This window comes from Zonotrichia leucophrys, chromosome Z, assembly GCF_028769735.1.
Source record: "Zonotrichia leucophrys gambelii isolate GWCS_2022_RI chromosome Z, RI_Zleu_2.0, whole genome shotgun sequence".
Taxonomy (NCBI): Eukaryota; Metazoa; Chordata; class Aves; order Passeriformes; family Passerellidae; genus Zonotrichia; species Zonotrichia leucophrys.
The window spans coordinates 53,449,975-53,464,482 of NC_088200.1; the positions used below are offsets into that span (position 1 = coordinate 53,449,975).

The 14,508-nt window shown below is 34.9% G+C and overlaps 1 protein-coding gene across 2 annotated transcripts in view; it reads right to left on the reverse strand.

Moving 5' to 3' along the window:
* Positions 1 to 235: 235 nt before the first annotated feature.
* Positions 236 to 14,508, reverse strand: part of AUH (AU RNA binding methylglutaconyl-CoA hydratase) — a 112,493-nt gene continuing 98,220 nt past the window's right edge. For both annotated transcript variants that reach the window (XM_064735525.1, XM_064735524.1), the window contains 4 exons: positions 5,384 to 5,571; positions 4,064 to 4,114; positions 2,266 to 2,313; positions 236 to 1,427 (listed from right to left, as the gene is read on the reverse strand). In XM_064735525.1, the coding sequence (XP_064591595.1) occupies positions 1,350 to 1,427; positions 2,266 to 2,313; positions 4,064 to 4,114; positions 5,384 to 5,571 (365 nt within the window). In that variant the 3' untranslated portion in view covers positions 236 to 1,349. The remainder of the gene's footprint in view (positions 1,428 to 2,265; positions 2,314 to 4,063; positions 4,115 to 5,383; positions 5,572 to 14,508) is intronic.

The window sequence follows — 14,508 nt, forward strand, 5'->3', positions numbered from 1 at the left end:
GTTTACCAGTCAACAATGTGTGAGCTCTACCAGTTATAATCAATTTACATGTAATGATATGTCTAAATATGAATTTAAATGAGTTCTTGTCATTTCATGTTGATGAGCTGCTTTATCATCATAGATATGGACAGTGACCATAGCTAATGTTGCAGAAACAGCAAAGCATGCACAAGTTCCATGAGCCAATGGTAACCCAGCAGGAATAAATTTGTTTTCATATAAAAAGACAGCCTTGGACTGCTAAGCCATGTTTATTTTCCAGTCAAATTAACAAAAATACTTTCTACGAGGTTATTTCCAGACATTTGCTATATATGCTGCATCCACTGCAAATACACAGTATGAATCACAAGTTTTCTTACCTTGAAACCTACTGCATTTCTCTTGCAATGCATGAAAAGAACTCTGAGGCCAACACAAAATAAAGAACCTTTCACCATCATTTCTGTTGTACATAAATATACATTCATAAAACTTGCAAAAGAAATATTCTGGAGATTAAGATAATTCTAGGTTCTCTTACAGCACATTGGTCATATCCCCGCACAACCATCTTTAATACAATCATCAAAAATTTAAAACAACTGGGGTAAATGAAATAAACTTCCATTGCAGTGTTGATCAGATGATATGTTGGAAAAACGCAAGACAAAGACAGGTTTAACATACAAGAATGTGTAATTAAAGGCTGGCCTCAAAAATGTCTTCATTTAATACAATTAAATGAATATAATGGCACCAACTTTATCAAAAGGACACCATTAAGTCCTAAAGTGATTTTCATTTTGCTTATGATAGAGGAAGTAAGATAAACAAAACTTAACATTTTCTAAATTATAATCCTTTTCATTTCCCCTAGCTTTATTAATAATATAGATATTCCGATAGAATACTCAAATATAATTTTTACTGATATACAGAATCATTTAAATGCATATTTGGTACAATTTCTTATTTTTGGTGTTCAGTAGTTGCTTTTGTTTTGATAAAATGATATAGCAGATTTATGCTTAACATCACAGATACATTTTTTCTATGTAAAGAATTACAGAGCTTTTTCAGTTGTGGAATGATATGTTTCTACATGTGAAATTTTAAAAATGCTGCATGAACCTGTAACTTTGTCATTACACAGATCAACCATCAGAAATTGTAATGAGCATGAAGTGACACACATTTCTATCTTGGCTTCGTACAAGTATGGACACATTCAAAATGTTGTAATATCTGTATGATTTGCTGTTACTTTGGTGATTGTGATATTCCAGGTGCAGATGCAAAGTGCACCTTAATGGTCCTCATAGAAGTACTTTTATCCCCCTGTATTTTAAAGGCATCAGATTCTTTTATTCTCCCTTGTAGCGAGGAGGTCTCTTCTCCTTAAATGCAAGAAGGCCTTCAATTCTATCTTTTGTTGGGATAGTCTGCAATGAGCAGAGTAACAATTCATTATTGACAACAAAAACAATACCAAGAAAAATATTTTCATACAAATCCTAGTTCTTCAATGCATCCAAGATACAGGAATGTATCAGGCACTTCAAGGGCATGACAAAAGTCTGATGAACAATTTGGGTGGAGAAAGGAGTACCTTTTCTCCAAACAGATTAGTTTAAAAAATTCTGTAGGATTTGAGGTTTGTTGTGGTTTTGTTCTTCTTTTGGGGGTGGGAGGTGGGGCAAAGAAAGGAAAGTGGGGTTTGGGCTTCTTGAGGTTTTAAGTTTGGGTTAATTTTGGGTTTTTGGGAGGGGGGAGAAGGTTAATAATCTGATTACCACATCTTAAATAAGCATATAATGCTGATGCTTCTATTTCCATCATAAAGATCTTGTCTCAAAGTCTAAGAACATATAATCTCAAAGACATCATTCCCATGTTTCACTGGCAAAAAGGTTTGTCTCAAATTTTTATTGGTTAGCACATATGTCACTAGTGCATGTGTTAGTGAAGCGTCCTTTGTATTCTTTCACGTTAAACCAAAACAAAGCAAAAGCAAGGCAGTTCTTGGACTGGCATGGTAGTGTATGACTGGCTAGGTGTATGGCTTCACTCTAACAGTACTGGTACTGATGTGTCCTGAACTACACCTCCTCCCTTAAATTTCTAACAAAATCAGACCAAGTAGATGGATGTTTAAATAAAATGCCTAAAAGTTTGCAGAAGAAATCACAAAGCAATATCTAGTTACATTTCTGCATGTTTCACAAAAGGCATCACAAAGCCTGTTTTCTGTGTTTTCTTCATGTAATCATATTTACATACCTGAGCATAACAAGCTTCTTCAATTGCTAAACCTGTTACTAAGTCGACCTGAGGAAAAGAATACAATGGTTTTTACAAGAATTTTTATTTATTATATATTATTCATAATATCTAAATTACAACTCACAGCTAACATAAATATTGTGTTTTTATATGCCATATACTAAAATACTTGTGCAAAGTTCTTCTACTACTATAAATGCTACACTGACATGTGGTAAGAGTGGTTAGTATTTCTGTAAAAGACTCCTGATTTAGCCACACAACTAGCATGCACTACACTCAAAAAAAGTCTGCTCTTTACTATAAGTCATCTGGTTAGGTAAAAATGATTACCTGTACATTTATAATAATTTAATTTACTACAGAGGAAAAGATGCACTGTATGATTACATAATTTTTCTTCTGAAACAATGTACCTTCAAATTGTCATATAACAATAAGATAGCATGCCACAAAATAAAAACAAATTCAAGTTCAAAAGGATTGAAAACAGAAAAACAAAGATGACTATGTCTGTCCTGCATCATCACCATAATCATCTATGTTTAATACATTTCTTTTCTTTGTGAGATGTCCTGAACAGTTGAAAAGGCTGAATTTTAGCCTTGTGATTTCTCCATCTGTCTTAAGCACCAGATGCTACAGAATTCACTAGCTCTCCCCTTGACCACTGGAAGGACTAGGGCTATGCACCACAATCAAGGGGAGGTAAGTTATAGCATAAATTATCAAATGAAGCCATGAAATCCGTTCCATGGTAGTTTTGTAACAACAGCTTGGACAACCATTTGGCTTGATTGGTTTTGATACAGTAGATCTTGTCTTGGGCCTCAAGATTGAACTAGAGATGATCATTCAGAGTCCATCTAACCCTATCATCCCTAATTCTCTAAACACCATTATTTCGACCTTTCAATCCACTGTATCTGGCAGTCAGATAACTTAGCTTGTAGCATTTTGAACCATGGGTATTGAAATCAATCTCAAATTCCACCATTATTTGCTGTGGAAAACTAACATACTCTGTTCAATGGCATCTGAGTTTGATTCTCAGGCCACCACTTACTGGCACTATGCGTTGCTGAGGTCACTGGTTTTTTTTTGTGACTTTTAAGAAAAAAGGACAAATTCATCTTCTTGGACTCATATGCTGCACATGGTATGATCCTCTTTCCCTTGTAACACGTTGAGCTACAAAGTGTTTTGGTGCAGAGCCTAACTTCAAAAATGAACAGACCTGCTGAACTCAGCATTAGGTTATGTAAAACTAAAGTAAAACACATGTCCAGATGGGAATTTAAATGAGCTTTAGAGCTAGGTCAATAGTGTGGCAATGGAGTGGTAATCAGAATCAAACATGAAATCAGGTTCCAGGTACAATTTTAACACTAACTGCTATTAAACTATTTTTAAAAAATAATATGCCCTTCAGCCTTTGACTTTATTAGTTACTAAACACTGAGAGCTTGACAGACTTAACATATGACTTGATAATTTTTCCCACCTGAGATTTGAAACACTATTTGTTCACAGTAGTTTATGTTTACTTTCTACTATTAATAATTAGCAGATTACACTACTCTTGAGGTTACTGAGCCTTGTTACAGAAATCAGCATCTCAGCAGCCTGAGATTTAAAAAATTATGTTTCATTCTTTAGAAAGTTTTGACCAAACTGACTTTGAAAGACTACACAACGATAAAATAAAAACAGTTCTAGAAAAAGAATTTCACCTCAGTACAACTGTTGTCAACCTGACTTCCAGCCTACTCTCATTGAAAGTACAGATCCTTACCTCCATTCCCTGATTGATAGCCAGTTTTGCAACTCTCATTGCTACTGGTCCCTAAAATGAGAGAAAAAGTTTATTTACATGTTATGAAAACCTGCAAGATTTATAACAGAAGAGTCTGCACATAATCCTAATTGTATATTAGGATCATCTAGACTTTGGACTTTTGTTAAATTTACAGTATATAAGTCATATATCCTAGATTTTATCACTGTAGTAGACACTTCTAAACTGATAGTTTGAATATTAAGAAAAAGTAAAACTATTCTATTTTCAAAAGAACCTAATTACTGTGTTTGGTTTATGCTTCAAAGGTGCTGAGTGTGTCCACATGTGTCAAGCTTTATCAATTTCCTTCAAAACAAGGCTCAGAGTGGCCACTTTAAGGTACATCATTATGGGTTTTTGCAAGGTCAGTCCTATATCCCTACTACTGCACAATGAAGACATGTGAAAATATGTAATCATGAAATAAAATTCACTGATGCAAGCTTCAAACCTACAGAATGCTATTGCAAAGCCTGCTCTGGTCAAGTGATGACACTCTCCCATGAGCAGCTGAGATCCCCAGTAAGCACAGGGATTCTCACATTTGCCTCCAATGTGCTGCAGAACTGCAAGACATCTTTGGGAATCATCTTAGTCCTGTGCATATTCATCAGCATCAGGTTCTGGATATTCAGGCCTGTTGATTTGGGAAAAGCCAAATGCTTATGAGACAGTACTAATAAAAAATTGTAACCGTCAATCAACTTTCCAGAACCACTGTATGTTAAAATTTTTACTGTACTTTTATTCTATCAAGGTGCTTAAGACACAAATAACCACCAATAAATGCCATGCCTAAGCTGTAACATTTTACATTTCAATGAAGAATTTTAGCTGTTACACTTGTGATCCAATAAAGTCATTCACTAATTATTTTCTTTTTCTGCCTTCTATGAATTTTCTAATAAGGATGTTTTGCCTCTCTTCTGAGGAGCTCCACAGCAACAAAGTAATCCATTAAAATAACTGCTATACTAAAAATTAAACCTGTATATTTTTCTTTTCTTGTTTAAAAGTTGAAAGCCAGAATATTTCATGAAAACACAGACCAGATCATGGCAAGATGAGGACTGATGGAGGTTTTTTGTTTCACTATGAAATAATTACCAAATAATACCATTCAATACAAGAGAGAAAACTTCAGATTACTTCTTACATAATTAGCACAGCTTTTGATACATAATTCTGTGACAGTTCTCTTTAATACAGCTGTTTCTTTTTCAGTGTTATTATTTGGTAAAAACTAAAAACCAAAATAAAAATAATTTGTAATACCTGAGGTAAGAATTCTCTTGCCAGAGCTAATGCTCTTCTGTATGCAGCATCCCCTGCTTCATTCTGTTCTACCACATGGCTAATCAATCCTATCGATTTTGCTTCCTCACCATCTACAATGCGTGCAGAGAAGATTAGTTCTTTTGCCAATGACACTCCAATTGTGCGAGGTAATCTTTGTGTCCCCCCTAGAGTTTGTAAAAAGACAAAATGCAACTATTAGTTTCCCATGTATCTATACCACAAATGTAGATGCCTTGCTCATCTCAAGTATTTTTATTTTAAATTCCACAAACAATTACACAGACATACAGAAATTCAACTAGTACAATGGCAATATTAAGTACCTTCTTCACTTTTTCATACCACATCTAAATTAAAATCAATTGCCCTGTTTCTTAGAAAGACATGTAAATAACTGAAAATAGGTCCTATTACTAGAGATTCTGTTCTATTACAGACAAGTTATCTTACTTGTATCAGCCAAAAGCCGAAGAAATACTACTTGACAGTAATTAACATATCCAAACCCTCTGTTTCTTTCGAACACTACATATGTTTATGATATAAATCACCACTTTCAAAGAACTATGCTTAAAAAGAAAATATACCTTAATAAATCCATTCTAGAATTTGCACCTCAGGGACAATATTTACAGGTAAATGAAACTAAAAGTATTACTAGACAAGGTCTTTAAGAAGCCATGTTTTTTCCTCATCTTACTCCTGCATAATTGTTACAAAATTGAAGCGTGATTACAAAAACTAGGGAAGAACAATGACAGGTGCAGATCAGTGGAAAAAAGCATCCAACTTTACAAGAGTTAGCCTTTCCTAGCACGTTTAAAACTTCTTTGACTTATCAGCATTTTCAGAAAGTCAATAAGCAGTAACTACATTAACCAGAAATGAAGATTGCTTAGCTGGACTAACAATTAACTTCTGAGAACTAACAAACAGTGAGAATGTGGGAATAACCATCATCAAAATGGAAGACGTAGATTCAAATCACTGAAGCACATGTTTATGAATTAAGACAGCAGAAACAGCCTTTATCCAGGAAAAGGATTTTGAAAATCACAAGATCTACCATTTTGACATGGATCTGAAACAAATACTCAATTTACAAAAACAATCTGTAAGCAAAAATTTCTTTCCAAAAACTTATTTCTGCAAGATCATGCTAATATATTTAAATGTAAATATATGTATATATGCAAGAGGAATATTTGTAGGAGTTGTGCAAAGCTGGGCAGTATAACACTGTGCAAATGTGTGTTCAACTAACAAAATATTTTAATTTCTACTACATAATGTGGACTAAGCCACCAGTATTTTATTCAAGCCATTCAGTTCTCAGTGATGTTTCCTGAAAATACTTGCAATACATTATGAGATAAATAAACTGACTGGAAACAAACTAAATTTTTTGTGATTTAATAATTCAGCTTTCAACTACTATTATTCTGAACCACAAGCTTCAGTACTACTGTATTTTGTTCCATAAAATCAGATCTGCCTTTCAACATCTTACAAAATACAAAACTGTAGATAGTTTGGAGGATTTCTGTCTTTCTAGAATAGTACAAGATGATGGTATATAACAAAAACTGAGTTACATTTTCCAGTCAAAAACTGGAGGAATGAAAAAAATTATTATAACTATTAAAATAAAATTTGTAGAATAAAAGCATTATAAATACAAATAATGTGACATTCTCTATGATCCTGCAGTGCTTGAGAGGATTTTAGCAAGTCAGTCCTAATGGTCAAGGGCAAGAGACATTCAATAAATTCCGCTAATTCTGCTAATTTCTAAAGCTAAGTCATAGTGCTAGGGTAAAATTCTGCTACCAGCACAATATAGGGACATCTTTAAGAAAGGGGCAAGGGATGCACATACACGAAAGCAATCCCACACTGGATCCCAAAAAACACTACAAACTCTGAAGCATAAGCCTTCCCTTCGGCCTTGGCCTGCCTCACTGGTGACATTCATGGAGAATGACTAAAGCAGAATCTATCAAATTTATACCAGACCTACATGCCAGAAAAATGTGATCTGTATTTTCAAGAAACTCACTGCTTCTGATACTGAGCTGTTCCACCACTACCATCCCCACCAAACATTTACTGGGGTTTTTATTTAAACATTGAATGTCTTTTAATTTCTTACCCAAATAAACTGTCAACTAATCAACATCTATTCTTATACACATTTTAAGCACACATTGGAACATAGCAAATGTCTACCTTATTCTCCTTAAGAATATTTTAGTCACAAATTATTCCTTTCATGGCAGCCATGGAATCTAGAAAAGCATCCAGTTTGGCTTTTGATTAAAGAAAATTTGTCCAAATCATAAGACCTGAAACCATATGAGGCTGTATTTACTGACTCTGCATCTTCTGCCTCTTTCTTGCACGTATTCGTAGTATTTTTCTTTACTTAATTATCTGCCCCTTCCTTTACTGTTTTATCTCTTGTATTACTGCTTTACCAGGAAATGCTGAAAACAAAGTTTCATTGAGCAACAATATTTCATAACTTTGACCAAACAATGGATATGTTGAAGCATGAAAGAGTGTTTATAGATTAAAAAAAAACTGTTCTTGCCAGTGTCTTACACAATAATGATTAAAGAGCAAAAAAAAGCAGACTGTAGTTGTTTGGCTGCCTCCTACACTGAAAAGCCTTTTAGCAGAGGAGCATACTCTTTGATTAATATTTACAGAACAGGAACCAACAATTCACTGCATCAATCATACATATTCACTAGTAGGGGTAACAAACTTGCACACACAAAAGCTGTAAGACCAAATTAATCAGATGTAAACAACACACTATAATACATCCACCACATTGAAGCTGCATCCATTTATGAAGAAAAGATGGAGTATGCCACAGATAGATGTTCTGTTTTGGTAATACACAAAGAACACACAGTGTCTGCCAGCTATAATCAGAGCTAAAGGAAGTAACACCCAGTCTTCAAAGACATTACTTAACCAAGGCATTTCATCTAAATGTAGTGCAGAATTTGATGGGAGAATAGTTGTTTCATCTTCACAAATTTAATGACATGTTATTTCAAGGACTAGTGATCTGGTACTACTCACTATGCTGATAAAAGCATTTAACATACAGTTGCAGTGTAAATGTGTTCTTACCTGAAATGGTATAGAGTCAATGTTGTAATAATTGCAACTAGCATTTTTAGATACATTATTTCATATTTAAAGTTTGTTTATTGTGAAAAGACACAGTAAACAAAAGACTGCTAATTTCTAGTATAAAAACTATTGAACAGTATTTAAAAAAATTTAACAAATAGTTGATTTTGTATGAATATTTATTTACTGTGAGTAATTCATCATTTACAAAATATTTACACAACTGGTTTGAATTAAGGGAATTACGTGATAAATGCCCAAGAGTATATCCAACAAGATGAAGCAACCAGCTTACTGGAAACAGATTCATCATTCTGGCAGAGAATATCTACAGTCAGTAGTTTCTCATAGCTGACGGCACTGTCAAAACATATTGGAAAAAATCGTGTTCTGACAAAAAAAAAATCCAAAATTTAATTCAGTAATAATCATGTTTACTAAATCAAGTAAAAACCAGTCTTCCTATCCTATCCTACCCTATCCTATCCTATCCTACCCCTATCCTATCCTATCCTATCCTATCCTATCCTATCCTATCCTATCCTATCCTATCCTATCCTATCCTATCCTATCCTATCCTATCCTATCCTATCCTCTGTTTGATTCACAGCAGATGAATTAAACTGACAGGTTTCTAGCTTTCTTATTTTAAAGAGCGCACGTCTTATATTTTATTAATAATCAGTGGTAATAATCAGTGGTGAAACCAAAACAAGTCATCCACAACCTTCTAATCAGAAGTAAAATGTATCCTTGTGATTTCTTTTGCAGAAAACTCTAAGCAGATTTTTTACTCTTCCATTGAAGCTCATAAAAATATGGAAAGCAGAAAACTACTATTTATAATAGTTAATCCTCAACAATGTAAATCCACAAAAAAACCCTAATATGGATAAAGTTATTATTTTAAATAATATATTTATATTTAAAAGTATAACACTTTTCAGTCATGTTATGTCCTATCTTAAAAGTCTGTAAGAAAAAAATATGTAACAAACATAGGGTCCACTTTTAAAGTACCTGCCATCTGTTGCTAAGTTAAGAAGTTTTCAAAATACAAAACATGCTAAACTCTAAACACTGTACCTAGATAACATTTAACACCAATTTTCCAACAGACTATTTCCAAGATTAGGTCTCGATCCTGAGAAGTTGTGTATGTTTTAGTTAATTTAAATCCAGGTATCAATCTTTATGGGCTCAGGCATTCCCAATTTTGTCACAGAAGAAAACATCAAGAACCCTTCTCCAGCACAAACCAGAGAACCAACTAACAACCAAAACCAGCTTAGACTGGGAAAGACACCCATAAAGATGCAAAAAGATGACAGGGTGAAAACGTGATGGAGAAGAAAAGAAACAAAACACTATTTCTGTAAGAGGAGGAAAAGCACTGAGATGACAAAGAGCAGACGGTAGGTAAGGCCAGTCTTTTACATGGCCGCTCAAGTTATTTGGAAAAAGACTGGAGATCTGAGGAAAGACTGAGACAGTGGCCTGAAGCTGACTCAGAGGTTGCTCCAGGGTCTGTACTGACTGAGGAAAGAAGTTTTTTTAGCAAAATTTCATAGTAGGTTGCCCAAAGGGCTCACATAAGTCTGGCTTGTCCATCAAGCCAAAGAAAGCCCCACAGGCATGCCAGACACAATCTCCCTAGTCAAGGTCCAAGAGGCAGGACAACTTGCTGTATATGCCAGCCTGGCTGTGGCAAACCCCATCTCGAAAACAGCCCACTTAATTTGCAAATCAGTCCTTAACTTTCACAATCCATTCTATTCATCTGCATCTGTGGATTGGTTTATTTAAAAACTGATCTGAAAAATACCTACACCAAACCGCCATGTGTGGGTGGCTTGAAGATGACAGCCTAAATCAGAAGAATGCAGTACTTGGCTGGAAGATGTATGAATGCTTAAGATGCATGAGAGGAAGTGTAAATACACTTTAAGAATTCACTAGGAGTTAAATAATTACAGCTTTTGTACTAAAAGATGAAATGGTCATGTAAATTAGAAAAACTAATTTATTTTCAAAATAAGTAATTGTCTTGTAGATTGAGAAAACAGAAGATGGTTTCCTAGCAGATGGCTGCGTACATGAAATGGATGGAACCAAAGAAATGCACCTGGAACCCAAAGTTTATAAAATGGACTCCACTTCAAAAGGGATTCTGCACCTGTTATAAGGAACTCACTTCACATTTCACTCACAAACATGGTACAAACAACTCCACTGTCAGACAAAATACTGTTTGAGAAGCACATATCTGTTATTCCCCATAGACACCCAGGACCTGCAACTCCAGGCAAAGCTAATGCACACACTGACAATATTATTTGGTTTTAAACTGAAATTATTTGAGGGAAAAAAAGAACAAAACAAACCAGAAATGCCAAAGACTGTTCATCTACTTATTAACGTCTACTTAAGTGTACATGAGTGCAACAAGCATGAGCACACAGAGATATTCAGTAAGACCATGTGCCTTCCTGTTACTCCATACGGGAGCTTGGTATTTTACTTGATGATGCAATCAGTCACCTTAAACAAAATTCAGAAGTAGATACACATAAAAACATAAGTCTTCTTGCTGCAGATAGATATTAATGGCCCACAAGAAGGCATTTTCTAGTTTCAAAATTACACCCACAGATTTATGAAGTCATTACTCAGCTGTAACAACAGGTAGGAGGTTTAGATCAGTGCTGCACTGTATGATCATACTTCACAAATCATGTGGGATTCATGTGTAATATTAAGTAAGAACTTCTTTTTAACTTGAATTTTAAACAAATAATTTTTCTAGTCCATATTCTTATACTTTTCAATCGACTATGAAAGCTAAACTTCATTTAATATGAAAATCAAGACAAGAAAGAAACAGACATGAGAAAAACTTTTATCCTTACCTACGGCAAGTGAAAGAGAAAAATTAATTACCATGGTAGTACCCTATTTTACTTATATTTTTAATGAGATCACAATCTGAAATTGGATCAATTACTATAGTTTTCAATGGATGGAACTGAAATGAATAAACAATAAGCACAGCAAAAAACAGACTAATAAATCTGTAGTCTTCACTGCTTAAAAGCAAGTGACTTGAATGTTTTCCTCACTTGAGTGCTCTTCTTACAGAAATGTACCATTTTATTCTTCCACATAGCAAAGAAATCTGCTAAACCCCCCAACCAATTCCTATTCCTTAACTCTATTCTTTCTCCCATCCTGACTACTATCAAATTAATCTGCTTTCAACTCTTCCAGAGTAATGAGTTTTTAAGAATTGATGTCTGAAATTATTCATCCCTGAAATTCTGTGACTTGAGCAGCACTAAAGAAAGGAGAATTGGTAGTTAATACGATGGAAGCTCAGGGAAAACAGCAAAGTCAATGTGACAGCAGGAGGACACAATCTCACCTGGTTCAGCTACCAAATCCCAAGAAGGCAGAGCACTCTCTCTACTGATAAATATATGTCAAATTAAGTTGTACATGCCAAGCACATTTTTCATCTTAAGTAAAACATACTCCCAGCAGAAGATGCATACACTACAGCTACACTGCAGCTTACCTAGTACTTAGGCTATAACATAACATCTGCAACCATTTGGGGGGGGACTTTGAAAACACAGATTCTACAAAAAGCTGGCCAAATCTTTCAATACTGGCATGCATTAATATAGCAATATGCAATGCAAAAAGGAAACTGTTCCATAAATTGGAACATGAAATACATTAGTATCAACATTTCAGTTTAAAGCCAGTTCCTGTGCAACAGTGGACCTACTCCAATAAGCACAAACTGGTATTTTGACACTTTATTGTCTCGGACTCCTCAAAAATTTTTCCTTAACTTCAGCTCTTCCATCAGCTTCTTCATATTTTTTAATTCTTGAAAAAAAACCCAGAAATCAATATGTGAGAGGAAATCAACAAAGAGACTAAATAAGCAATTATTCCCAGTAGTCATCTGACAGATGGTTACAACACTACAGGAATAAAATACATTAAGAAAATACCTTTTATGTTCCTCTTGCCTGCTGCTGTGACATAGCAATACAGGACAGAGTCACTGATTTTAGCATGCAATGCAACATATATTGTATGCAATGGCAAGTCTTTCCCCCACAGATGAAGAAACTAGTGCTAATTATATTCTTCTGTCACCTAATCAAGCACACATGAGTTGGATTTAATGGACCTTTACAGTTTTAAGGATCAAGAAATTAGACACTAATTTTGTTTTCCTTACATCCTCCATCCAAATTCCAGAAAGAAAGACATTAGGGGCTATATAGGCATGAGGTAATGAAGAAATGAACCCATATCAACAGCAAGAGCTAGAATAGCTGCCCTGCATCTGTGGGGGCCTTCACTGCACTTATTAAAAAACTTACAAATATATTTTAATTAACGTAAGTCACTAAGAATAGTTTGTATAAAAGCCACTAAGCCTCAACAAGATAGGGAACACCACTCATTTCTGACTAGCTGGCTTCATCTTGCTCTTCGGCAGGACTATTCTGAAGTGAGCAGAGCCCACCACTGAACACTCTGTGCTTCTACTTGTGGCTACAGCCCAGCTGCTGGCTCCTAGTTTCTATCAGGGCACTCCTACATGCAGATCCTTTGACCCTTCTCTGGCAGCAACCCATCTGGCTTCACTAAAGATTCAGTGCTTGAGCTCTCCCAAATCCCCAGTAGGTTAGAAACATTTTACTGGAGCCTGGAGACATCAAAAGTTCTATTACTGCCTAACTCCTTCAGAGAACACATGGCATTTGAACAAGAAACTAAAATTTAAACAGAAAATCTTTAAATAAAGGAAACTTTTCTCTTGAAATCTGAAGAGAATAATGGAATCTTTAAGGAAAAAAAGATTAAATAACAAGCCTTGCAAGAATCCATTAGCCTGCACAGCCAGAAATTTGATGAGCAAGCAGGAGCCTACATCACCTTCTTGGCCTCACTCTCTTTTTTTTCTCAGATAAAATGGTATTTTTAAAAAGACTGACTACTTTTGTTTCATTTTAAGCCTGTGATGTGTTTCACCCTAGTTACTGCCAGCCTTCTTCCCTATCCAGATTCAGTTGTAACATTTATTCTTCTTGGAAGTACACCACTGAAACATCTCAGAAATTGAAAGCATTTATCAAACCTCCATTTTTAATCCTAGTCAAACAGGGGTGTATCTTACCATGCACATGTAATTGAAGGTCACACAGAGAGCTGTAGGTGTTCTGGGGAGCTATCTGGTGAAATGCCAAAAGTAAGACAAGCTTGCAATGTATTAGCATGACCCTTATGCCTTATTATGTTACAAAATATAAACATGATTTTGAGACAGTCTACTTTGTTCTCTCAGTCTCTCTCATCTATTTCCTTGTCATACAACTTTATTTCTTCAGGTGTTTTTAAGATTCTAAACCAACATTTTTGATAAAGCAAAAAAAAAAAAGTAAAAAAAATTCTGAAATAAAACAAACATTATAGTTTTACAACTTGTTTTTGGTTGATAATTAAGTGCAGGTATTAAACTGAACCCTCCAAATGTTAATAGTCCTACTTACACCTGGAAAAAACTTATTAAAGCGAATTTATCCCTCCCTTCTAATCTGTTGCTTGTAGATAAGCCACGTACTAATTCTTACCAGTGAGATTTGTGTGAAAGGAAACCCTGGTTGTTTGAACAGACAAAAATAAAATATAACTAATATAAATTACACCATTAATGCGACAGTGATCATACATGGTAGTCACACTGAATGTGTGGAGTATCCTTGAACAGAGCAATTGTTTAATTGTTTTGCATGGATAATTCCCCAGTCCTAGTAATAAGTACAACCTTATTGGTTCATAACAGAACAGAGGGCTAGGTGCAGCTGTGAGCTCAGGCTGCTAGGCTTGAATCCCACAATCTCAACCTCCTTTGAATAAACACAGTCACG